The sequence below is a fragment of the Sus scrofa genome, chromosome 2 (genome assembly GCF_000003025.6).
Source record: "Sus scrofa isolate TJ Tabasco breed Duroc chromosome 2, Sscrofa11.1, whole genome shotgun sequence".
Lineage (NCBI taxonomy): Eukaryota > Metazoa > Chordata > Mammalia > Artiodactyla > Suidae > Sus > Sus scrofa.
In genome coordinates, this window is record NC_010444.4 from 48,144,968 (window position 1) to 48,169,977 (window position 25,010).

The window sequence follows — 25,010 nt, forward strand, 5'->3', positions numbered from 1 at the left end:
CCTCCCTCCTCTTTCTCCCCTTCCCCCCCGCTTCCTCCTTCTCTCCCTCCTCCTCTTCAGCATTAGCATCAGTATCACATCATCGCTATCTAAATGCTGTTATGATTTTGGAGGAAAAATCCTGACACTCACAAATCTGAAACTGCAGAAGACGAATTCAGAAACATCCACTCCCTTTTTTGCAAATGCTCTTCACTTTGTAAAGCAATGCAAGGGGCAGGATCCCAATGAGTTAAGATTCCCCAGGGCTTCCAAGAGATAGTTTATAGAAATTATCCCTACGCATATGTTTTTCCATCAAATGGGCTTAACTGCCTATAACACCAGTCCTGAAGATAAAGAGTTACCACCTGGCAACACCTCCAGGACGCATTTACTCCCCTAGATCCTATCTCTCTCTGTGTCTAGGCTGTCTGTCTAGGTTTCAGAAAGTCTAAGGGACTTTGTTTGGTGCAGGCCACACTCAGTACAGTGTGCCTGGCTTTATTCATTATGCCTGCTTCAAATGCTGCTGATCAGTGCGTGAGGGTCCTGATGATGTGTGGAACTGTAGTCCTATAAAGGAATCGTGGAGTAGGGGAGAGAAAATATTACTGATGTTGAGATTTTAAGACAGATGCTTGTCTTGGATTTCAATGTTTCTAAAATCAGCCTGTGCCTGATAAATTTGACATATGTAAATAAATGAAAAATATGTAAATATGTTATAATTTATTATCCAAACCAGAACATTTTTGAGAGTGAAAGAGAGTACCATTAATTGTTAACACTGGAACAATAGGTATAAACCAATGTTGTCATGGGCAAACCAGGACATAGGATCGCTCAACTTAATGCAGTTCATTAATTTGACATTATTTGTTATGTGCCTGCCATATGTGACATTGGGCATACAATGTTTACAAAGTAAATCCAGCGCCTTCCCTCTTGGAGCTCATGGTGTAATTGGACAGACAACTAATAAAAGGGAACAAAGAATAGACTCGTAGTTACAATTGCAGTAAGTACAGTATTCGTCAACTCTGGCTGCCATAACAAAATACCATAGACTGGATGACTTAAACAACAGAAATTTAGAGTCTCACAGTTCTAAAGGCTGGCAGTCTGAGATCAGGGCACCAGCGTGGTCTGCTTCTGGTGAGAGTTGTCTTCCTGGCCTGCAGACAGCCACGCTCCTGCCATACCCTCACATGGGAGAGAGCGCACCACTCTTCCTTCCTCTTCGTTAGGACACCATTTCTGTCTGATCAGGAGTCTGCCCTTACAACTTCATTTAACCTCCATCACATCCTGAAAGGCTCTCTCTGCAAGACAGCCACATGAGGATTTAAGGTTTAAACATATGAATCAGGGCTTGGCAGGGGCTAGTGGGAGACACAATGAAAAACATAGAATGTAGGTTCTAAAAAGTCAGGGTTTTTGTATGTTTTCTTCAGTGACAATATTTCTACCTCATAATAATACTGTACCCATCACATACTCAGTAAATAATGATTGGATTGAAATAAAACAGATAGGGGACATGATCTGATTTATAACTTTATTATAATTTTTTTTTAGGACTGCACACAGGGCATATGAAAGTTCCCAGGCTTGGGATTGAATTGGAGCTGCAGCCGCACCTACACCACAGCTCACAGCAATGCCAGATCCTTAACCCACTGAGGCCAGGGATTGAACCCAAGCCCTCAGGGATGCTAGTTGGGCTCATTAACCACTGAGCCACGACATAACTCCAGTAGAATATTGATAGGGTTAACCACAAAAAGATAATGGTGGCTTGGCCCAGAATGTTAGCTGTGCAGATTGAGAGACTTGATTGAATTTAAGCTATATTTAGGGGGTAGAACTGACTGCATTTGCTGATGCCTTAATGGATGTGAAGTGGGAGGAAGAGGACATAATTATGGATGAGTTACATGATTATTTATTTAGGTTTCAGGCCTGGGCTATGGTATATGAGGGGAAAACTAAGGGACAGCTGGGTAGGCAAAGAAGGAAATCAAGACCTTGGCTTTAGGAGTTCCCTGTTGGCTTGGCAGGTTAAGGATCAGGCATGTCACTGCTGTGGCTTGGGTCACAGCTCTTATGTGGGTTTGATCCCAAGCCTGGTAACCTCTGCACGCCATTGGCACAGCCAAAAAAAAAAAAAGTACTCAATTTTGGACAAGGTAAGCTTGCAAAGCTTGAGAGATATGCAAGTGGAGGTGATGTGTAGACAGCTGGATCTATAAATCTCAAGCTCAGCCCAATGTAGTGGTTCCCCTGCCTTGAAAAGCTTTTATTATAGCAATGATGAATCTTAGCATCAATGAATCTTAGTGATAATAGTTATACTTCATTCTTAGGCTCTAAACTTGGGCAAGATGTTGAAATAAACCTCTATGTGCATCCCTCATTTAATTCTAACAACTCTTTTTTGCAATGTGTAATTTTTGTCTCCATTTCAAAGACAAGGAAACTGGATGTTAGAAAGTGAAATGAAGTCACCAATCCAGCAAATAGGAAATGTAGGGTTTGATACCAAGATGGCTTAACCTGTGTTCTGACCACAATGACCTCTGTCTCCCAAGAAGCAGAGGTCTTGGAAATGTTTCCTACTCTGCTTCTAAATTATCACATTACCTTGAACCTCAGGTGGGAAATGGAAAGTGATCTGTTAGGTCCCTTGCTGTTCTGCTATACTGCAATGCTGATCTCTTTTGTAAATCTGATTTTTAATGTGAGTTTGATGTAGGTACCGATCAGAGTTGAATCGCAAGCTGACGATTCATTTTGATGTATATGAAAGGGGCAAAGTGAAGACCCAGCACACTAGCTTTCTTAATCTGAATTCCAATGGAATAAAAGGAAAACTCTTTAGAACTGATATTTCTGAGTGAGAAAATATTCAGCATCTCAAATTCATTTTTTATCATCTGAATGATAATCGCAAGCATCCCTCTGAGCTGAATGTGGGTGTGATGCTTAAGCCAGTCACACAGCTTCCTCTAATATCTGAGCCCAGGGTTCTGACAAACTTCCCCACCTGTGCTGTCCCCATGACACATGAGTCACCTGTCGCCTGGCCCCCACTGTGCTGGGAAGTGACAGAGTGTATTATACTTTCCTTCAGTGATTCTGATTGCCCTGCATTTCAGAAGGGACCCTCTTGAATTATCCTCCTGGCTTATCCTTAGGGCCAGTGTCACCCTTTGGGGGGACATCTGGGATGGACATTTGATTCAAGTTTGATTGGAACATGCTAACAAGCCATTCATCTGGGTGGAATTTGTTTCTGATTAGATTAAGCATCTGAGAGAGGAGAGAAACAGCCACTGATTAAAGACATAAAAAAGGAAACACTTTAAATGAGTAAGTGGTTCATCTTCATATAGCAAAGTATAAATTAAACATAGTCCAAGGGATCAGCTCTGAATAGCAGCTGGATAGAGCAAGCTTTTCTGAATATATCCACAAGGAGAAGGTGCTCACAGCAATTCAGAGGGGCTTAACTCTCCAGAGAGGGCTCTGAGCACCACCGAGTAGAGGATGGACCGAGTTATCTGATAAAAATGACTCTCAGACTAGGGGTGGGAAGGGTTTTATTTGGATTTCAGAAAATTGTTCCCTGGGTCCCTGTGACACTCAAGCTCATTATTATTCTTTGACAGCATCCGTGATGGTAATGAGGCCAGAGATCTTAGTTCAAAACAAAGATGCGATTAGAGTAGACAGCACACATCAGTGGTACCCTGATTTGGAACTTGGCCAATACTTCTGCCTCAGAGCTTGTGGCTTCTGTAGTTTTGGTTCTATAGAAATGCCTGAGCTGGAGGAAGAAGCTGGGCGGGCCACCCTGTCTTAGACTGTGTCACCTCACTAGGACCGGAGGTGTAGCTGCAGCTCCGCCTCCCCTGGCTCTCAGTAGGATGAACGGAGCTGCCACGGGGCTGCTGTCTGTGGCTGTCTGAGGAACCCTGTGCCGTGTATGGTCTCCAAGCCCTTGGCTTTTCCTTTTCCAGGCTCCTGGCTTCTCCCTTGTTTTTCTGACCACTGTTTTTTTGGTTCTGAACTTGAATCAGACCCTCCTCTACAGTCGGTTTTTCAGGGGTCCTAACACCCTGCCTGCCCCTGGAAGCTCCCTCCTTCCCCCTGGGGAGTAAATCTAGTCTTTGTGTCCTCAGACCCTAATGGGACCTGCTCTAACTGGACTCATCACCTGGACTTGAACAATCTCTCTCAGTGCCTGGAGACCTCTGCAGCAAAGTCTCACCCAATAGACTGAACTCCTGGTTATCCATGCTGCAGGCACCAAGCCTCTCTGGTCATGTTGCCTTTCTACCTGCTGGCAGCTTATATGAATCAGTCTGCAACAGCAGCATCTCCCAAATCCCAAAGGCTAAAACCAGGACAAGTTTATTTCTCGATCACTTCACAGTCCCCTAGAGTGTGCGAGGCTCTCCTGGGCAGCTCTTCTCCAAGAAGAGACAGAGTGACTCAGGCTGCTTTTCTTGTGGGCTCCGCATCATTGAACGTCAAGGTCATCTTGGCTAAACATCCAGCAGATTTGGAGGAGAAGAGGTGGAAGTGTTCCTGGACTTCCCACACTGGATATGTAAGCACCTTGGCCAGAGGATGACAACTGTGATTTCCGCTCTTGTTTCATTGGCCTGAACTGCTGACATAGTCCCTCCCAACTGCCAGCGAGGCTGGAAATACAGAGGAGCAGCAGATATTAGTGAGCACTGGGAGACACCTTTCTCCCAGCTCTACTTTCCCAACCCCGAGGAGACCAGACCTGACTTCTTCCTTTCTTCCATTTTGTCCTGAGTCCCAGCTTAGCCTGTGTTGGAGAGTATCAATCAGGCCTCTTGGTTGATATAAGATTTGAGGTAACCGGAGTTCCTGTCATGACTCAGTGGTTAATGAACCTGACTAGTATCCATGAGGACACAGGTTCAATCCCTAGCCTCGCTCAATGGGTTAAGGATCTGCTGGTTGCTGTGAGCTGTGGTGTAGGTCGGCAGCTACAGCTCCGATTGGACCTGTAGCCTGGGAACCTCCATATGCCACAGGTTGGCCCTAAAAAGACAAAAGACAAAAAAAAAATTTTTTTTGAGGTAACCATGAACTTGCTCGCCTTGGATGGAACCCTTAAAAAAGTCTTCTAATCTCAGTGACCACGTGTCTGCAAAGCGATCCTCCTAGAATTTCCCACAAGGAAATGAACTCTCATGGCCCCAGTCTTTATAGTCAGAGCATTAAGGTCCAAGGAAAACCTGGGTTCTCTGTATATGATGGGCTATTTTGCTGAGCCTGGCGCCATAGCTGCCCCTGGGTTTCCTGTAGGTAAACAGCTATTTCAGCAAATCTCAAGTCCCTGCAAAACAACCTTTTAACTTTTTCTTGATGAAAAGCTTCCAGACATTCCAGCCCAGCTGGTCTCTTCTTGGAATCCTGCCAGATGAATCCTCCTGCTGCCTTCTGATAGTTATGAAGAATTTCTTTCAAACAGGGAAGGCACTTCAAGTGCTTCTTAGGGCTGACCCCAAATCAGAGCTCTTCGGCGACACCTTCCAAGAAAAAGCATCATTTTTTTCCCCCAAAACAGCAGTTCTGTCCAGAAGACTCTTTGGCAGTGTTTTATTGCAAGAAGAGGGCTTGGGAAAATAGATCTCCTGGGAGTGTTTTTCTGTGGGGTCTGATGGAAGAACAAGCGTTGTCGGACTTTAAAAATGTTTTTTTTTATGCTTGAAAATAATGAAATATCTGCCCTTGGAAACCCAGGAGAGCACCAAGGAAAGTACATGGGGGATGGTTCAGAACTAAGGCCTGACTCTGGATCCTTTGTTCATGCAATAAGCATTCATCAAGCATCTGTCGTGTGCCAGGCCCTGTTTAGGCTCTAGAGACTCCTTAAGGAGAGCAGGGTGGCCATGGACCTTCTCTTACAGGCTGGGGTTGTGAGCCTATAAGCAGGAAAAAAAGCCCCATCTCACTGGTACTTGGGGAATTGCAAATTAAAACTATAGTGAGAGTGAATTTCACATCCATGGGATTGGCAGAATTAAAAAGTTGGACAGTGCCAAATGTTGGCGAGATTGTGAAGGAATGTGAGGGCTCATCTGTGTTGATCGGAGTGGAACTTGGGATCTTCACTTTGGAAGAGTTTCACTCTCCCTGGGATTGCTGGATGTGTGTTACATATAACCTATGCCCCAGAAATTCCACTGTGGTATAGATACACCAAGAGGTGCCCTCTCTTGGGTGCCAAGAGACATACATAAGAGCTTTCCAAGACCAGAAAAAAAAAAAAAATTCCAAAAAAATCTTGGAGTTCCCATAGTGGTGCATGGAAAACAAATCCGACTAGGAACCATGGGGTTATGGGTTCAATATCTTGCCTTGCTCAGTGGGTTAAGGATCTGGCGTTGTTGTTAGCTATGATGCAGGTCGCAGACATGGCTGGGATCTGGCATTGCTGTGGCTCTGGCGTAGGTTGGTGGTTATACCTCCAATTCGACCCCTAGCCTGGGACCCTCCATATGCCTTGGGTGTGGCCCTAAAAGGCAAGAAAAAAAATTCCAAGAACGTTCCAAGGGAGTTCCCTTCATGGCTCAGAGGAAATGAATCTGATTAGCATCCTTAAGGATGCAGGTTCGATCCCTAGCCTCACTCAGTGGGTTAAGGATCCGGCATTGCCGTTAACTGTGGTATAGATCGAAGACATGGCTTGGATCCTGTGTTGCTGTGGCTGTGGTGTAGGACGGCACTACAGCTCCAATTTGACCCCTAGCCTGGGAACCTCCATATGCCATGGGTGCAGCCCTAAAAAGACACACACACACACACACAAAACAAGTGGTGAGGGGAGTTCCAAGGAGCACTATTCTTAATCCTGGAATCAACCAGACTGTCAACCACCAGGAGAATGCATAAATAAAACATCTATATACTTATACAATGGAACACTGAGGCGATGAAAATAAATGAAGCAAGAAGCAAGTTGCTAAATGCAACCATTACGCTTCCATTTATATAGCATTCAAAACCAGGTAAAACTTAAGCATGTCGTTGAGGTTGATGGCAAGGAAATTATGAACAAGATTCAGGATAATGGGTTGCCTTTAGGGGTAAGAAGGAACACAGAGATTTCTAAGTCACTGCCACTTTGTTTCTGAAGCAGGCTGCAGGTAAACAGTTGTCCTTGTGTTAGGTGTCTTTAAACTGTGCATATGCACTGTACACACACACACACACACACACACACACTCAGCTGTCACAGGTGCCATGCAAGATGACGTAGCAATTCAGACCAGAGGCATTTAACCCAATTTAGGGCAGCCAGGAAAAGTAGGTAGAAATTAGCCAGGCAGATAAATGTATATGACTGGGGAAGAGGTTGACAGCTTCTTGCTTTTGTCTCAGCTATGCCCAGGTTTGATCTCTTTTTCCTTCTCATTCCCATGCAGGATCAGGACTAGTGTGAGATGAGGGAGGTGTCCAGGGTTAAAAGTGAAGGATGCCCTAAGAATGAGAGGCTCTCATTGGTGTCTCTGTTTGCTTGCATTTCTGACCCTACAAGCACTATGCAAACACGTTTTTGGTCTTCTGACAGCCATTCGCAGGTCTCAGCCTCCATCCTCCTCATCTTCCTCCCCCCAGCCTGCCTGGTTTGGCTTTTGACTCTTTTCTCAGCATTTCACAGCCAAGTGAGGTGAGACAGCTACACATACATAGATAATTAACAACATGAGCCAAGAAATAAGGACCACATGAGTGGTACAAATCATGTGTTTTAGGAGTTTGGAGGAACAGGGCCAGGCTGGCTTTGAATGGATGGAGAGCCGGAAGGAGGATTTCTGGGCTAAGAAAACAGTGGGAACATTCTGCTAAGAGAGGAGAGCTCATTAAAAGTCATAAGGAGATAAAAGCTTGGGCAGGATTTGGGATCTTATCCTGTGGACTATGGCTGTGAAATGCAAGACAAAAGTACCACCACTCCCATCCCTTACCTACATTGTGTATTACTAATAAGTGGTATGCTTTTTACTGAGCCCAGACAGAGCTGCAGAATCCTTCTTAACCCAGTGCTTCACAAGGACATCCACAAGTGAATGGATTGAACATGGCACGTCATCTGCTATTCCTACCAAAGACCACAGAGCAATCACCAGTCACGGAGTCGGAGAAATGATCACACTGCATCCTGATGTCTTGCCTCCAGTGTCCTCCTACTTTCCAATTCCCAATCCACAGCTCTACCAGTTGTGTCTCAAATTCTGGATGTCATTTGAGGAACTGGCAAGAAAACTTAGAACCACAGAATGCAAAAAAGTAGGAGGGATCTAAGATGTCACTGAGCCTGACTCCTCCATTTGGCAGCTGGAAGAGACTAAGGCTTGGGAAGGAAACAGGTCTATTTATGTAAGTGGCAAACATAGGACAGAAACTCAGTCTTCTGCCCCTGATCTTGTACCAGAAGCTCCCAGTCCTCGGAAAGGAAAGGAACACAGTCCTTCCTAAGAACCTACTAGATGCCTGTCTTTGTTAGTGAAAGCTTTTCATACAGCATCTCTTTGCAACCTGCCAGTTGCCCCAGTGAAAAGGCAACTGACATCCAAGGACAGGTTCACATCAAAGGCTCACGTGTGACAGGTAGGATTCACACCCTCTCCGCCAACTCCTGAGACCTGCGTGCTCTCTTATAGTTCCCAGGTGGATGCACCAAGTTTTTTTCAGAAACCGTTGCAGAAACCTCATGGCTCAGTGGTTAACGAATCTGACTAGTATCCATGAGGATGCAGGTTTGATACCTGGCTCGCTGGGAAGGGCTGGTGGTGAGTGGGACTCACTCCTCTGGGTGACTGTTGTTTACAGTCTGCTACAGTTTCTCAATCACATCTGGGGGCAGCCCAGCAGCTCCTCTGTGGGCATCTGCAAGCATTAACGAGGTCTGGGGCTTTATCTCCAGTGAGTTCATGGTTCCATAAGACGAAACTGCCTGCAATTGCCCAGGCTCATTTGATAACTTCCCGGGTTTTACGATGGTAATTTAAACTCTGCAGCCAAAGTAACTCTCCTTCGTTGCAGCAGCGTGCACTTAAATGTCAGAGCTTTGCTGAAAAACCACTTGGGTTTGAAGGAAGTCGTTGCTTTCAGTAAAATCTGGCACATTTTATGTTTATGGCCTTTATTAGAGGATCCAGCTGAGCCAGTTAAAACCACTTCTCTAGATGGTTAGTGAAAGCACAGGACTCTGGGATTGTTGGAATCGCTCATTCAAATCACAGTTATTGAACATGTGCTAGGTGCCCAGTGCTTGTGTATACAACACACTTCTTGTCTTCCAGGAGCTTATACTTCAGCAGGGCAGTGGAGGTGGAAGGCAGACATTGAAAGAATAAATGTATAAATAGAAGTATTGTGAATCACTGTTATTAAGAAAAAGGGTGAGATGCTAAAATTATTCAGAGGGGATCTAACTAAGACTCAGTGAGTGAAAGAAGGTAGTATTTGAGCTGGATAACAAGTGGGGGAAAGTTGGAGTTCCCCTCATGACTCAGTGGTTAACGAATCTGACAGTATCCATGAGGATGCAGGTTTGATCCCTGGCCTTGCTCAGTGTGTTAGGGATCTGGTGTTACTGTGAGCTGTGCAGACATGGCTCAGATCCTGTGTTGCTGTGGCTCTGGCATAGGCGGCAGCTGCAGCTCCGATTGGACCCCTAGCCTGGGAACCTCCATATGCCATGGGGGGCGGCCCTAAAAAGCCTGGGAACCTCCATATTCCATGGGGGGCAGCCCTAAAAAGACCAAAAAAAAGTGGGGGAAAGTTATGCCAGAAAGATGGAATAGCAGGTGCAAAGGCACAGAGGAAAGAACCTGATGCAATCAAGAAACATGCTGCCCATTGCCCATCCAGAAGCCAAGAGGTCCAGTCTCACAAGGCTGTCATCCCGCCAGGTGTCATCAGTGTGTGTTTCCCTTGTTATAACAAGCCTGAGTCCGATACATCTTAGGGAGAAATTAAGTTCTTGGTAGTGGCTTCCTCTATCCTGCAATCTAATGTACCATCTTGGTTACTGACCTTTGGTCTTCATTTCTCAGCATCCCCTTGGTATTCAACCCCCTTGCCTCCCTCCTCTTGGCATAGAACTTGCAATGCCAAGCTATCATCCCAATCCCAACCTACCTCTTTGCCCTCCCTCCAGTGGCCCTGCTTCTCTGGCACAGTTCTTCCTGTCTGTAGCCTCCATCTCCTTTGGGTCTTACTACATCATGCCAGCTTGACCTCTGACCTCTGACCTCTGCTCCTTTTCACCTCCTCATCCCCTGCCCCTCCCAAGCCTCCATGGACTTTTCATGATGTCATCTTTCATGAAGTTCAAATACCAGTGGTTTTCTTTCCTGTCCTTTGTCTGCCACCCATGAGAGGGTCTCTGAGATTCTCTCTGGGTCAAGCCATTTGATGGTAGAGCTGCTCATCACGTGGGGATCGAAGAGCACAGGCTTTCTCTTGTTTATGTCAGTGTCTTGGGCAGGGTCCAGAAGTGGAGGGGTAAACACACCAAATATACATCTTCTGCTCCAGCATCCAGATGCTGCCAGAACCCCAAAGGCTGTGTCCAAGGCAGATGCCATCACCCTCTCCTTTTCACAGAAGTAAAGAGAGCCGAGACCACCTCTAGGTGAGCAGGTGCTCCCAGTCTCTGGGGAGGAGCCTCGTGCACCCCTCCTTGCTGGGCTGAGCACTCTGAGGGCAGCACGTCTCTTGTCTGTTGGGCTTCAGGCAGACCTGTAAGTCCTCTGCAATCATTTGTCCCCTGAAGGCAACTGTATAGGAGAAGCCAGATAGCAGCAATCATAATGGTTATTACAAAATTCATAATAATAAGTGCAGATTAAGGGCTTACAATATTCTGGGTACTATGACAGAGGCTTTCAGAGCCCATAACCCAGTGTGGCAACCACTGCCACGTGCATTTCATGGAGGTTAAGCTGCCACTCAGCCAGCACACGGTGGGACCAGAACTGACCCAGATGTCCTGTCCCCACCTTGACTGCTGGGCATGCAGAGCTCATGCTGAGGCAAACTCAGGGCTAAACACACATCTGTACTCCATCTCCCTCTTCTCCTGGGCAAAATCGAGTCTCAGGAAGAGAAATAGCCTGCCAATGGTGACATAGCAGTGTGTGCAGAGTTAAAAAAATTTGAATCCAATTCTCTTTGGCTCTAAAGCTGTGCTTTTAAAAACTGCATGCTACTCCCACCTGGCCCAGACACCCCACCTCTGCTGGAAACCCATGGTCTGCTCCACGCATCATCCAGCACAGGTCTCAAGGAAAATCAGGTGAAGACCTTGGAGAACATTTTGAAAGAGGGAAGATAATTAAACAAGCACGTACAAGAGTGTCATGAAGAGGAAAGACAGAGCAGGGACCACAGAGCGTGACAGGCTAGCCTTGTTGAAGGAGATACAGTGCAGTGACACTGAACTGACACCCCAAGGATGTCAGGTGTAGTAGGGAAGGAGGTGAGTTTGTCATTGCATGTGCAGAAGTCCAGAAATGAGAGGAAACCAGTATGCTGGAGGGAAGTGAAAGAATGTCAGCGTGGCTACAGCATGAATGTGTCAGGAAGCAAGTTCATGGCTGAAGGGGTGGGCAGGGGCCAGACCTTGGAGCCTCAGAGGCTGTGCTAGGGAGGGCGTGGAACAGATGGGTATGATCCAATGCATATCTTCAAAAGATCCCTCTGGAGTTCTCTTGTGGTACAGTGGGTTAAGCATCCAGTGTTTCACTGCAGCAGCTTGGGTCACTGCAGTGGCACAGGTTCAGTCCCTGACCTGGCAACTTACACATGCCTTGGGCGCCATGACCAAAAAAAAAAAAAATTCCCCAGCTGCTGGGTGGAGAAAAGACTGGAGGAGGGAGGCAGTTGTTTGGAGGCTGTTGCAGAGTCCAAATGGGACCTGGCAGTGGTCTAGACAAAGAAGGTGGCTGCAGGCTAGGGAAAGGGGAGTGGCTTCAAGAACTCAGCAGTGAAGACACATGCACTTGTATGTTCATTGCAGCACTATTCACAATAGCCAAGACATGGAAACAACCTAAATGTCCACTGACAGATGAATGGATTATACACAATGGAATACTACTCAGCCATAAAAAAGAACAAAATAATGCCATTTGCAGCAACATGGATGGAACTAGAGACTCTCATACTAAATGAAATAAGTCAAAAAGAGAAAGACAAATACCATATGATTTCACTTATATCTTGAATCTAATACATGGCACAAATGAACCTTTCCACAGTAAAGAAAATCATGGACTTGAAGAACAGGCTTATGGTTGCCAAGGGGAAGGGGGAGGGAGTGGGAATTTGGGGTTCATAGATGCAAACTATTGCCTTTGGAATGGATAAGCAATGAAATCCTGCTGTATAGCACTGGGTATATATCTAGTCACTTATGATAGATCACGATAATGTGAGAAAAAAGAATGTATATATGTATGTGTGACTGGGTCACCTTACTGTACAGTAGAAAATCAACAGAACACTGTAAACCAGCTATAATGGGAAAAAAATTAAAATCATTAAAAAAAAGAACTCAGCAGTGAGTTCACACCACTCCTTTCACTGTGCAGCTAAAGGCATGATGGGAGGTGCTACTACCACCCTCCAAATTAAAACCATAGCAGGTGTACCTACTCTAAGGTGACATGGTGACCAACTCTTTGAGAAACAGGCCTTGTAATACAAGAGCTTTATTACAAAGCGTGTTCTGTGCTCTATGGCTGAAATACATCAATTAATAGCTTCTGTTCAGGTTGCACAAAGAATTGTTACTCTCTTTACGTTATTAGTTACATATTCACAGAATTCATAGGCTTTCCTTGAAAATCTGGTCAAAGTGAATTAGAAATCAGCACAATTCTCAGAATGCACAGGTCATGGACATAAAGGTGTACAGCCTGGGGCTTTCCATGGCTCCCTCTCCCCATCCTCAGAACTGCCCCTGGGTTGGGAACTTCCTTCAAAGCCTGGTCACCCTGGGGGGAGCACTAGCTCCACCTTGAACTTGGGCAAGGTTCAGACACATCCTTTTGCCTTCTGTATCAGCTGTGTGGTCTTGAGCAAGAGACAGCCTTGGTCTCAGTTTCCTTGTTTCTCAATGGCGACAATCACAGGGTTATTCTGAAGATTCTGCTGTATATCATTTTGTTCAGTAATAGCTGAGGCTGATAAGGGCTTGCTATGTTCCAGACATCTCTCTAAGCACTTTAATCTTCTCAGCATCATGAATAGGTACTATTAGGATACCCTTTGGACATGAACAAACTGAGGCACATTGAGAGAGAGTGAGTCACCCAAGGTCACATAGCTAGTATGAAATAGAGCCAGGATTTGAATGCAAGTTATCTGATTCCAAACCCTTTACTCATAATTGCCATACTATGCAGCCTGCCCGCACAGACAATCCAGTGCCTGGCACATAGGGTGTGCTTAGTGGGAATGCTTGTTTCCTTTCTACTGGCCCCAAATAATATACTCAATGCAAGACAAGCTTAGAAATTAGTAAGTCAGTCCATTGCCTTCCAACTCTAACAGCCTATGGGGACAAACTGGTGTGACATAGCCTGGTGGAAAAGAAGGCATTCTCTTCCTAACACAGAGAAGAATTAAACTAATTCCGAAGCTGACTTTACCTTGGATGAAGACCTATGGTTGTTGATGGGTAGAAGTTATAAGTGCAAATATCACTCAACAAATTGTCTGGTGATACCTGACAAGTGACCACTGCTGTCCACCAAGAGGTCTTGATTACTTTCCCCTAGAAGCCTCATTCATCAGCTCTAAGTAGGTGTTTCAAATTCATACCATTTTATTACGTATCAATCATTTATTGATTGATTGTCTGATTGAGCATCAATGATTTATGTATTTAATTCAACAAGTACTTACAGGGTATATCTATAGGCATTGACCTTGTGTTAGTGGCTAGAGATGAGTGAGATGTGGGTTCTGCCCTCTAGGAACACAGAGTGAGGGGGGATGCTGACCTATCAGCAGATAAGTTGTGGTATCAAGAGCTTTGGGGCCGGAGTTCCCATCGTGGATCAGCAGAAACGAATCTGACTAGCATCCATGAAGACACATACTTGGCCTGGCTTAGTGGGTTAAGGATCCAGCATTGCCATGAGCTGTGGGTGTAGGTCACAGACTTGGCTCAGATCTGGCATTGCTGTGGCTGTGGTGTAGGCCAGCAGGTACAGCTCCGATTCGACCCTTAGCCTGGGAACCTCCATGTGCCACGGGTGTGGCCCTAAAAAGACCAAAAAAAAAAAAAAAGAGCTTTGAGGGTCAGAGGAGGGAGCAGATGGCTCTGCCCCAAGAGTTGAACAAAGACCCCCACAGCAGTAGGGCCATGTAGCCAAGATCTTAAGAGATGGTATTTTTTTCAGCTGGAGAAGGAATAAGGAAAGCATTCTAAAATTTAAAAGAGAATGGACGTAGGCCAAAAGGCACAAAAAGATGTTTATGTTCTGGAACATAGAACGTTCAGAATTTTTGGAATGATTGTGCCAAGAGCTCTAAGACACTGTCTCTCAATGCTCAGGTTCAAGGTCATTTTTCTGTATTTTTCAAAATCAAATTGCATCCAGTGTAAACTCCTACTCACCAAGGTCAGGGAGAAGTTTAATATCATCCTCTTCTTTGTAGCTCCCTCTCCCTGGGCTTCTGTCAGAACTCAGGGCACAGGAAAGATGGAGCAGGAACAGGGTTCTAGCTCTGTCCCAGTGGAGGTCACTCATCCATGTCCAGGCCCACATGCTCCATTTTAAGGTGACATTGCTGCTGGGAGGCTCCAGTGGTCCCTCCATGTCAGGCATTGCTGCAGAGACCATTATCAAGGATTTTGTTAACTTTTCCCCCAGGAGCATGGAGAAGCCAGATTGTTGATAACAAAATGTATAGTCTCTTCCTTAGGGGAAAGGATGGTGGAAGGAATGGCAAGAAAAGGTGCATTAATTCTTTGCTGGTAAGTTCACAGCAACAGGAAACAAGACATCAATCAATGACTCAATAACCTTCTTGCTATAGGACTAGAAATCAAGTGCAGCTCGCTCCCTTTGCAGACAGGAGAGACAAGGTAGAGAGAGCTGGATTTGTCTGTGCTCATGGTCATGGTCATGGTCAGCCATGGTCTGGCTTCAAGGCTCCAGGTCAGGTCTGGGCAATGATGAGTGGCTCTGTGTCCTCCCCAGGTGTGGCAGTGTGGCGGGAGCGTGGAGGTCCTGCCCTGCTCTCGGATTGCCCACATCGAGCGAGCCCACAAGCCCTACACCGAGGACCTCACCGCCCACGTCCGAAGGAATGCTCTCAGAGTGGCTGAAGTCTGGATGGACGAATTTAAAAGCCATGTTTACATGGCATGGAACATACCCCAAGAGGTAGGAAGCCAACAGGGAGATAGGTTTCTTGGGGGTTGGTGGGAAAAAAGCAAACGAAACAAACATGAGACTAAACCCTTCTTCCCATGGGACAGCCAGGGTCTTGTTTGCCATGCGGGAGTGAGCTCTCGACCCCCAAGGATCCTGGATGGTGAAAGGGCTGACTACGGGGCTAAGGCATGTCCTACGATCCCTGATCAGCATGCTTGGAGGAGGATTTCTTCCCTCCAGCCCCCAGTGTCCTCATTCTAAATGAGAGAGTCGGCCCAGGCAACTCCAAGGTTTCTCCAGGCTTCTAAGTCCTCAGCTTCTCTGACAATACGTATTTCATGGTCCTGGATTACAAATATCCCAGTAATTATCAAAATTCACAAAATGCACCTTAACCTCCCTGGAGACTGGAGGCAAGCTTTCCCAGCAAACCTTTAACCAAACCAATAAGGAATGTCCATATGCCTTGGGGAGTTCTTCAGCCATGTGGATGGGGCTGGGCTACACTCCCACAGGGACCCTCAGGAGGAGAAGAACCTGTTCTAGACATTTTTTAGGCTGCTTTTAATTTTCACAGAACTTCTTCATTGCCTGTCACTGCCCTCTAGCCCTCCAGTCACCTTATGTTTAAGAAGTGCAAGAGAAAGCAAACTCTTTGATAGTTTTGTTCAGCCTTGTAGTGTGTCATCTGCAAATGACTTTGGACCGCTGGGTTGGGAGAACCCAACAGATGCCAGCCACAGGATCTGCACCTGCTTGCCAGCCAGTCTGCCTAGAGATCATTGCTTATGTTGCATTTTATGTGAAACAGAATTGTTAACTGCATGACCTCCTGCTTTCCTCCCAAGGCCATGGGTTCCCCTCGGGAGTCCTTTAGAAAGCCCCTGTTCACTCTTCCTAATAGGGAAATGATTGATCTTTGCTTAACGTTTCCCTATGAAGGCCTTGTTCCCTGATCTCTCCCATAGGCTACTGTTGCTCAGATTGAGAAAAGAGGCTGGTCTCTGGGTGGGAGCCTTTGGGAAACCCCCTACCACCACCACCACCACCAGGGGGAGGGGGCTTGGGTTGGGTTGCCAACTCTTACAACCAGTGAGATTTCAGCAGTTGGAAGGAAGAATGAGGAGCCCAGGAGTACCCGCGAGAGTGCAGGCAACCCTAATGAACCAGCCCTGAAGGCAGCCCTGATGGTGGGAGTGTTTCTAGGGAAACGGTGGTGTCTTTTAGACCCATCTGTGGCTGTGGGCGTAGAATCGCAGCATTCTCGGCAGGATGCTGAGCCCTGCTGTGGGTATCCTCTGATAGCAAAATGTTAGGCACACTTGGGAGCTCCCCAGGAGCTCACCAGTGCAGCAGTGTGGATCCCGGTGTTCTACAAAGGACTGGGGTCATATTCATACTCCTACCCCCTATTCCCTGCATCCCAAAGCTACAAACCTTCTGGCCCTCCCACCATGGCAGTGGCCAAATGTTGAAACAGACATCAAATCCAAAGAAGAGTAGAGAACTGTGTAAGCAAAGATAATTGGAAAATGATGAAACTCAGTGTCCATTGGTGACTCCTAGAGGGATAGTTCAAACCACGTCAAGTGGGCGAGGGTTGGGGGGTAACCCGAGAAAGAAAGATGAGAGGTGGAAATGTCCAGAATAAAGCCTTAGGAGGACATGGGAGGTGTCTGTATGTCTCCTCTTGACCTCCTTGTTCATGACTATGTCCAGACTCCCTCGTCTCCCTCCCTTTCCAGGCTTCTGGAAAGAATCAACATTTTTCCATCTTCCATTCACTCCTCAAGTCACATCCCAGTACGGCCTCGAAGCTGATTTTGACAAAGTCGTCATGGGCCTCCTTAACTGCTGAACTTAATGGACATTTTGACGTCATTAACCTACAGTTAGTTCACCTTGTCCTTGAAACACTTCACTCTCTTGGCTGATGAGTCCACACCCCAGAACAGCCTCATCTCCCTGATGGCTCCTAACTCCTTATGGGAAAATCTTACTTCCCCCTGTGGATGCTTATGTGCTCCCCAGGGATCCGTCCTTGACCGCCTGCTCTCAGGATACGCATCCCCAGGCTAATCCCACCTACTCTTGAGTTTTGCACTGCCTGTATTTTGAGGACTTCCTAATTATTGTCTCAAGCCTTTAGCTTCAGACTTTCAGCTGCACTCTTCTCCAGGTGTTCCCATGGGTACTTCAGACTGAATCTGATGGAAACGGAGTATATCTTCCCCCCACCTGAAATCTGCTTCTGTCTATTATTCTCAGTATAAATGCACTACTACCATCTGCCCAGATCTACAAGCTTAAACCCGAGCATCTTCCTTTAATCCTCCCCTCTCTCCGACCCCATTCCCAGTCCATCACCGAGCCCACCGTTCCATTTCTCGGACCTCTCAGTTCAGGGCTCTTCTCAGCAACAACCTCTGGCTGGTTTTCCTGGCTCAACTGTTCCCCCCTCAAGTCTATCCTTCACACCACCCAAAGTCATCTTTAAAAAAAAAAAAAAAAACTCTAGTAACCATGTCATTGTCGTGCTTGAAATCTTTAAATGACTCTCCATGTGCACAAGATCAGGCATAGATCCAGTATTGGACATGGATCTAAGCTTTCTCTATGCCCACTCTCCTGCCCCACCTCCTATCATCCCTGCAGATGGCAGGGACCGGGGGAACTGCCTGAGCTCCCTGTCCACACCATGCTTTCTTGCCTATACATGTTGACCCACGTGGTCCTCTCTGCTTGGAATTGCTCCCCAAACTCCTTCCCCAGCCTCCACTCTTACCATATCTCCTCCATTCTTTTAGACTCCACTCCAGTGACCTCTAGAAGCCAGCCCCCCTCTGGGGAGAATGCCCCTTTTGACCTGCATGTCTCTGTCATTGCATCAGCGCCCTGTAAGAGAATGTTCTGTTGTCTGAAAGTCTCTCATTAGACCAGTGGCTCTCAAATCTGGCTGAACTTTCAAATCATGTGGGCTCCACCCCAGAGACTGTGATTTAATTGGAAGGGGACAGGGGATCCTTTTTTTTTTTTTTTTTTTTTTTTTTTTTAGAAAGCCCTTTGGGGATTTTAATGTCTATCCAGGGCTTAAAACCACTGCACTAGACCATGGGTTCCCTGAGGATGGATTGTGTTATTTACATTTGTGTCACCATGCCTAGCACAAAATGCGTCACACGGTGGGGCTCAGTAAAACTGTGCTAATGTTTATTAACGAATAAGTCTGATGGCCAAGCGGCTTGTTTGTGATCCCTTTCTCCCTTGGGCAATAGCTCCTAAAAGAAGATATGCAGACCAATGTCATCAGAATCACTTAAGATCTGTTTAAATTACTGATTCTGGGTCTCATCCTCAAAGATTTTGATAAGGATAGATGTAGTGGTGCCAGAATCTGTACAAAGTACTCCAGGTGCTGGTTTGGGGAAGCCAGGCTTGGGTAACACGAGTTTAGCTAATCCTGCTCATCTTTCCAAACTCACCTCTAGCATCACCTACTCCAGGAAGCCTTCCCTGATTGCTCTCCTCCCTTCCCCATCATTCTGGCTGCCTCACACCATGAGATGGCCTAAGAGCCCTCTTCCTTTGTTCCTTAGTGCCCTCTGCTTCCCTCCATGCTTCACACTGTATGTGGAGAGTCTGTTTACTTTTCTGGATCTTCCAGACTCTCCTTTCAGGCAGACTGTGACTTCTTATGCATGATGCTTAGGACAGGGCCTGACACATCTAGGCATTCAATAAAGATGAGTTGAAGAAAGGAGTTCCCATCCTGGCTCTGCAGAAACGAATCTGACTAGTATCCATGAGGATGCAGGTTCAATCCCTGGCCTCACTCAGTCAGTTAAAGATCCAGCATTGTCATGAACTGTAGTGTAGGTTGCAGACGTGGCTCAGATCTGGTGTTGCTGTGGCTGTGGTATGTATAGGCCAGCAGCTACAGCTCTGATTGGACCCCGAGCCTGAGAACCTCCATATGCCACAGGTGCGGCCCTAAAAAAAAAAAAAGGAAGAAGAAGAAAGAAGAGGGAGGAAATGTGGATGTGTGGGTGCTACACCCCTCCATGCTTTTCCCAGGAATTTTTGCAGCTGCCCTTGATGTGGCAGCATCTCTGTACCTTCTGCTTAACCACAGGCCCCTCTCCAATTTACCTAACCTTTCCTCTATAGCATCCCAGCTACAAATGGAGATGCAAACCCTTCAGCCCTGCCTAGTGGCTGCTTGGAGAATTAAATAAGTTAATATGTGGAAAGACTTTGAGGAGTACTGGTGGATAGAAAGCACCAGAGCAGCATTAACTCTTGTCGATGTGGTTGCTGGCACCCTCTGCATTTCTGCCCCAGCTTTAAAACACCCGTGCTGGGCAGTCGTCCTCCCTTGCTGCCTTCTATGCCAAGTCCTTCCTGGCCCATGCACTGAGCAGAACCGGCTCTCTCACCCGCTCCCTTGTCACTCTCAGTCCCAAGCTTTTGGAGGGCTGGAGGAGCCTCCAGCTCCTGCATCCTCTACTTTAATTTAAAATCAGTTTGCTTATCAATAAACAGAAAGTCAATTTGCCGCAAAGCATCCATATTTTCTTATACTGGTTTCGGGAACCCCAAGCTGGCCCCTGCTTCTCTTGCCCAAAGACAGGCTGAGTGCCAAGGATGACTCAGCACCATTCTTAGGCCACAGTCCTTCTGTAAGTTTGGCTACAAGGAATTTTGCATGTGGCTGCACACACAAGCAGGAATATGGGACAGCTTTTTGTGTGGCTGAGTGTATCAGTGCTTTAGGGCTGCCAAAACAAATGACCACAAACTGGGTGGCTTAAAACAACAGAAATGTGTTCTTTCACAGTTCTGGAGGCCAGAAGCCCAAAATCAGGGTGCTACCAGAGCCATGCCCCCTCCAAGGGCTCTGGGGAAGGGTCCTTCCTTGCCTTTTCCAGCTTGTGGCTCTTGGTGTTCCTTGGCTTAGAGATATATCACTTCATTCTCTGTGTGTCCAAGCCTCCCCTTCCTTTCTCTTATAAAATGTAGGCTCATCCTAAATCCAGGATGATTTCATCTTGAGATCTCTAATTAATTATATCCACAAGACCCTATTTCCAAATCAGGTCACATTTGGAGTTTCTGGGTGGACATGATTTTCAGAGAGACATTATTCAACCTTCTATATTAAGTGTTTGGCAAAGGAGGAAGATGCATTTATTGCTTTTTAATAATAAGGATCAAGGTGACCTTCTTCGAGAAAGTTTGTTCTTTTCTCTATTTCTGTCCTCCATACTGTGAAAGAGTTTGATGCAATTTACAGTAAACACACAGTACAGATGTGCTGAACTATTAAAACAGAAAGGCAAAAGTCAATTTATAAACAGGAAGAGGAAAGGGATTTGATATCCAAGCATATAGGCTGAGCCAAACACTGGTTCTTGAGTCTCCTAGATGTGAAAGATGGACCCCTGATGGATTCTCCCACTTTTGATTAAATGATAAGTAGCTCTCGGAGTTCCCAATGTGGCACAGTGGAAACGCATCTGACTAGGAACCACGAGGTTGCAGGTTCCATCCCTGGCCTTGCTCAGTGGGTTAAGGATCTGGCATTGCCATGAGCTGTGGTGTAGGTCACAGATGAGGCTCAGATCTGGCGTTGCTATGGCACTGGTGTTGGCCAGCAGCTACAGCTCCGATTAGACCCCTAGCCTGGGAATCTCAATATGCCACAGGTGTGACCCTAAAAAGACAAAAAAAAAAAAAAAAGATAAAGAAATAAATTAAATAAATAAAAATTTAAAAAAAAAAAAGATTATAAGTAGAGAGACAAACTCTCCCTTGATCCTGACCTTAGAAAGGAAGTTTTCCCACGGGAACCTAGTTTTTTAGGAAAACACAGAGGCCTTCCTCAGACAAGTTCTTCTCATGACTTTCCGTAAAAGCAAAGATGCACTGTTAATTTGTCATCACATAAAGGCAGCTATAGCATGAAGAGGCAAGGCCTGAGTCCAGGCAAATAGCTTTGTGATACAAGGATCAAGTGCAGAGAAGTTTGAAGTGTGACTACTTAGGAATTCCCTCTGTGGCTCAATGGTAAACAAACCCAACTAGGATCCACGAGGATGCAGGTTCAATCCCTGGCCTCGCTCAATGGGTTAAGGATCCGGCGTTGCTGTGACCTGTGGTGTAGGTTGTAGACACGGCTTAGATCCTGAATTGCTGTGCCTGTGGCGTGGGCTGGTGGCTATAGCTCTAATTCAACCCCTAGCCTTGGACCCTCCATATGCCACAGGTGTGACCCTAAAAAAAAAAAAAAAAAAAAGCAAAAAAAGTGTGAATATTTAACAGATGTGAGCAGGTTGCATTTATGGCCAACTGCTGTGCTCAGCTATTTCAGAAATATTTACTCAACTTGGTCTCATCCATATAGTTCAGGTGCAGTGCTAGACTGCGGCACAGAGATAAGCAGAACATGTTTCCTCGTCATAAGGGAGCAGGGATCCAGCAGAGAAAGACCAAGAAGCAGTACTGGGAGGGCTCTGGGCAGGAGCCGGGGAGCAAACCAATCACAGATGAGATCATCAGGCAGTACTCACTGAAACTGCACCCTGGGAGACTAGAACTTAAATCTTCAGGCTGTGGCAGATTCAAATTTTTACATTACCTGAACTCAGGTGGGCAAAAATAAATGTATTTCTTCTATACCTACATTTAGTTTTGCCTCAAGCCCCCATTGTCTGATATCAAAATTGTGTTCTGATCATTTCCAGGTACATGCCGCAACCATCTTTGTGATTTTTCTCAGACATTTCATTCTTTTTTTTTTTTTTTTTTTTGTCTTTTTGCCATTTCTTGGGCTGCTCCTGCGGCATATGGAGGTTCCCAGGCTAGGGGTCGAATTGGAGCTGTAGCCATTGGCCTACGCCAGAGCCACAGCAATGCAGGATCCGAGCCACATCTGCAACCTACACCACAGCCCATGGCAATGCCAGATCGTTAACCCACTGAGCAAGGACAGGGATCGAACCCACAACCTCATTGTTCCTAGTCGGATTCGTTAACCACTGTGCCATGACGGGAACTCCAGACATTTCAGATTTAAATGTCAAGTTCACTATTTTCCCAGCCCTAGTAGCTTGATCCCAGACCTGATGTGAGAACCACGTGGGGTTCACACTGCCAGCACATGGACCATGGTGTCAGGGGGAGAGAGCTGTTTCTCTGTCTTCCTCTGTCTCTGCTCTGGGCTGGTATCTCATGAGGTACCACTTGCCCCATCTGGTGCCTGGCTCCATAGTATCATCCTCTGAGATGTCACAGGTCTCCTCTGATCCCCAGCTAGAGGGACCCCTCTCCAACCTTTGTGTTGGCATGAGTGATTTCTCAGCTGATTCCATGCCTTTTCCAACAGCTGGGGCACAGGCCCATGGCTTCCCCTCTGCTCTGGGACAAGAAGAAACATGGGGGTTTCTCTCTCACTCTCATTCAAGGACACATCCTTGTCTCCATGACTACCCCTTGCCTGCTGCACCTTGATGGCTCAGAGGCCGCCTCTCTGGTACACTTGGGAAGTGAGGGACACAGTACCATTTAGGCCAAGCTCCTCAGGCTTAAAGAGAGAGGCTGCTTCTCCACAAGGACTTGGTCTTCAGAGGCAGAAGGCCAGGCTTCTGCAAATGCACTGTAAACTTTAAAGCACAAGCTCCAGACCCAGGCTGATTGGGTTCAACTCTCAGCCCTACCATTTATTAGCTATGGGACTTTGAGCAAGTCACCCAGGAGGCCCTCAGACCTCCCTTTGTTTCAACTTCTCTTCTGCGAAATGAGGATTATTGTGCTCCCTCATAGATTTAAATGGGACAATGTACATAAATTTAAATACATATACATATTCATATTTAAATATATATATATGTGTATCTGTCTCATACAGAACAGAGCCTGGAATGCTGTGTTGTATAAGCCTCTGCTGTGTGATCATTAGGAACAGTATTAGAATTCACATTAATCCACATTCCACTCTTTTCCCTTCCCTCTCCCCACACAGTTGAGAATCTCTCATCTCCTGTCTTGAGGTAGGAAAAAAACCTTACTTAGCCTCTATTCTTTATACTTCTTTCTCTTACAAAAAGAGCACAGCCTTTTTTTTTTTTTTTTTTTTTTTTTTGCTTTTAGTTAATTTTTAAAGACTTGGCATCTTTATTTTCAAAAGCCTTTGATGACAGTCCCCAGCAATGCTGACCTCATGTTTCACAAACCAAATGGAGACAGTTATGGGGCCAAGGTACACATGGGGAAATGCATGAGTTAAGTTCCCAGATCTTCCCTTCACCAGACAGTCTCCAGAACCACAACTGGAGCAGTTTGGGGTAAAGCTGTGCCCTGGTGGTGGCGGCATCTCTGTGTTTGCTTCCCGTGCAGGACTCAGGAATCGACATCGGGGACATCACTGCAAGGAAGGCTCTGAGAAAACAGCTGCAGTGCAAGACCTTCCGGTGGTACCTGGTCAGCGTGTACCCAGAGATGAGGATGTACTCGGACATCATTGCCTATGGGGTGGTAAGGAGCCTGACCCTCAGGGTTTCAGCCAAATGCAGAGCAGGACCAGAGAAAGATGTGTAGAGTCAGGGAGGGAAAGAGCCTCTTGGCCTCCAGCGTGAGACCTAGTGTAGACTCGTGGACAAGAGGCTAGGATATGGTGCCTATGCTTTCTTAGCCCAAACCTTTCTATTCCCTTGAGAGAGACACTTCGTCTTTCCTTTAAGGTCCTAAGCAATTCAGCTCTGGCCCCAAGCTTGCATATCCTACTTAATAAAACAAAAACCTGCAGTTAGGTTAAGATTGTAAGGCAATACCCACTGTTCCCCAAGCATGGGTGCCTGAGGTCTAGCAACCAGCCCACATGCCTCCCCACCCAAGGGGCTATGCTTTCCATTCACACAGAGCCTTCTGGAAAGGAGTTCTGGGAAATATAACCTTCTTGAGTTTGCTGTATTTTGAGGGATGTTTTAGTACTGCTTGTTGACTATCAGGGAGCCATACCCCCAGCAGTGTCTGCCAACAGAGGCGTCAAGACAGAGGGGCAGAGCAGAGGGTTTGAATCCAGTTGACCTGGTTCCAATATTAACCCAGCTGCTTCCTGGGCAAGCATCTTAATATCTGTGGGCCTTAGTTTCTTCATATGTTAAGTGGGGTAAAATAATACTGTCTTCACGGGGTAGAAGAAAGTCTAAGATGTATAAATGCATTTTGTGTCTAAGGTTAAAACACTTTGAACATGATAAACTCTCCCATTCCTCTAATATTCCCAGAACCATATAACTCTTAAACTATTTTGTTTTATTATTATTAATTAATTTATTTATTTATTTTGCTTTTTAAGGTCACACCTGCAGCATATGAAAGTTCCCAGGCTAGGGGTCGAATCAGAGCTACAACTGCCGGCCTATACCACAGTCACAGCAATGCGGGATCTAAACTGTGTCTGCGACCTACACCACAGCTCACAGCAACTCCGGATCCTTAACCCCCTGAGCAAGGCCAGGGATCGAACCCGCATCCTCATGGATCTTAGTCGGGTTTGTTAACTGCTGAACCACGAAGGGA

At 46.1% G+C, this 25,010-nt stretch overlaps 1 protein-coding gene across 1 annotated transcript in view; it reads left to right on the forward strand.

Moving 5' to 3' along the window:
* Nucleotides 1–25,010, forward strand: part of GALNT18 (polypeptide N-acetylgalactosaminyltransferase 18) — a 367,881-nt gene that overhangs the window by 281,735 nt on the left and 61,136 nt on the right. Inside the window, exons 7-8 of the mRNA XM_005661126.3 lie at nucleotides 15,255–15,440; nucleotides 23,826–23,963. Of these exons, the coding sequence (XP_005661183.2) occupies nucleotides 15,255–15,440; nucleotides 23,826–23,963 (324 nt within the window). The remainder of the gene's footprint in view (nucleotides 1–15,254; nucleotides 15,441–23,825; nucleotides 23,964–25,010) is intronic.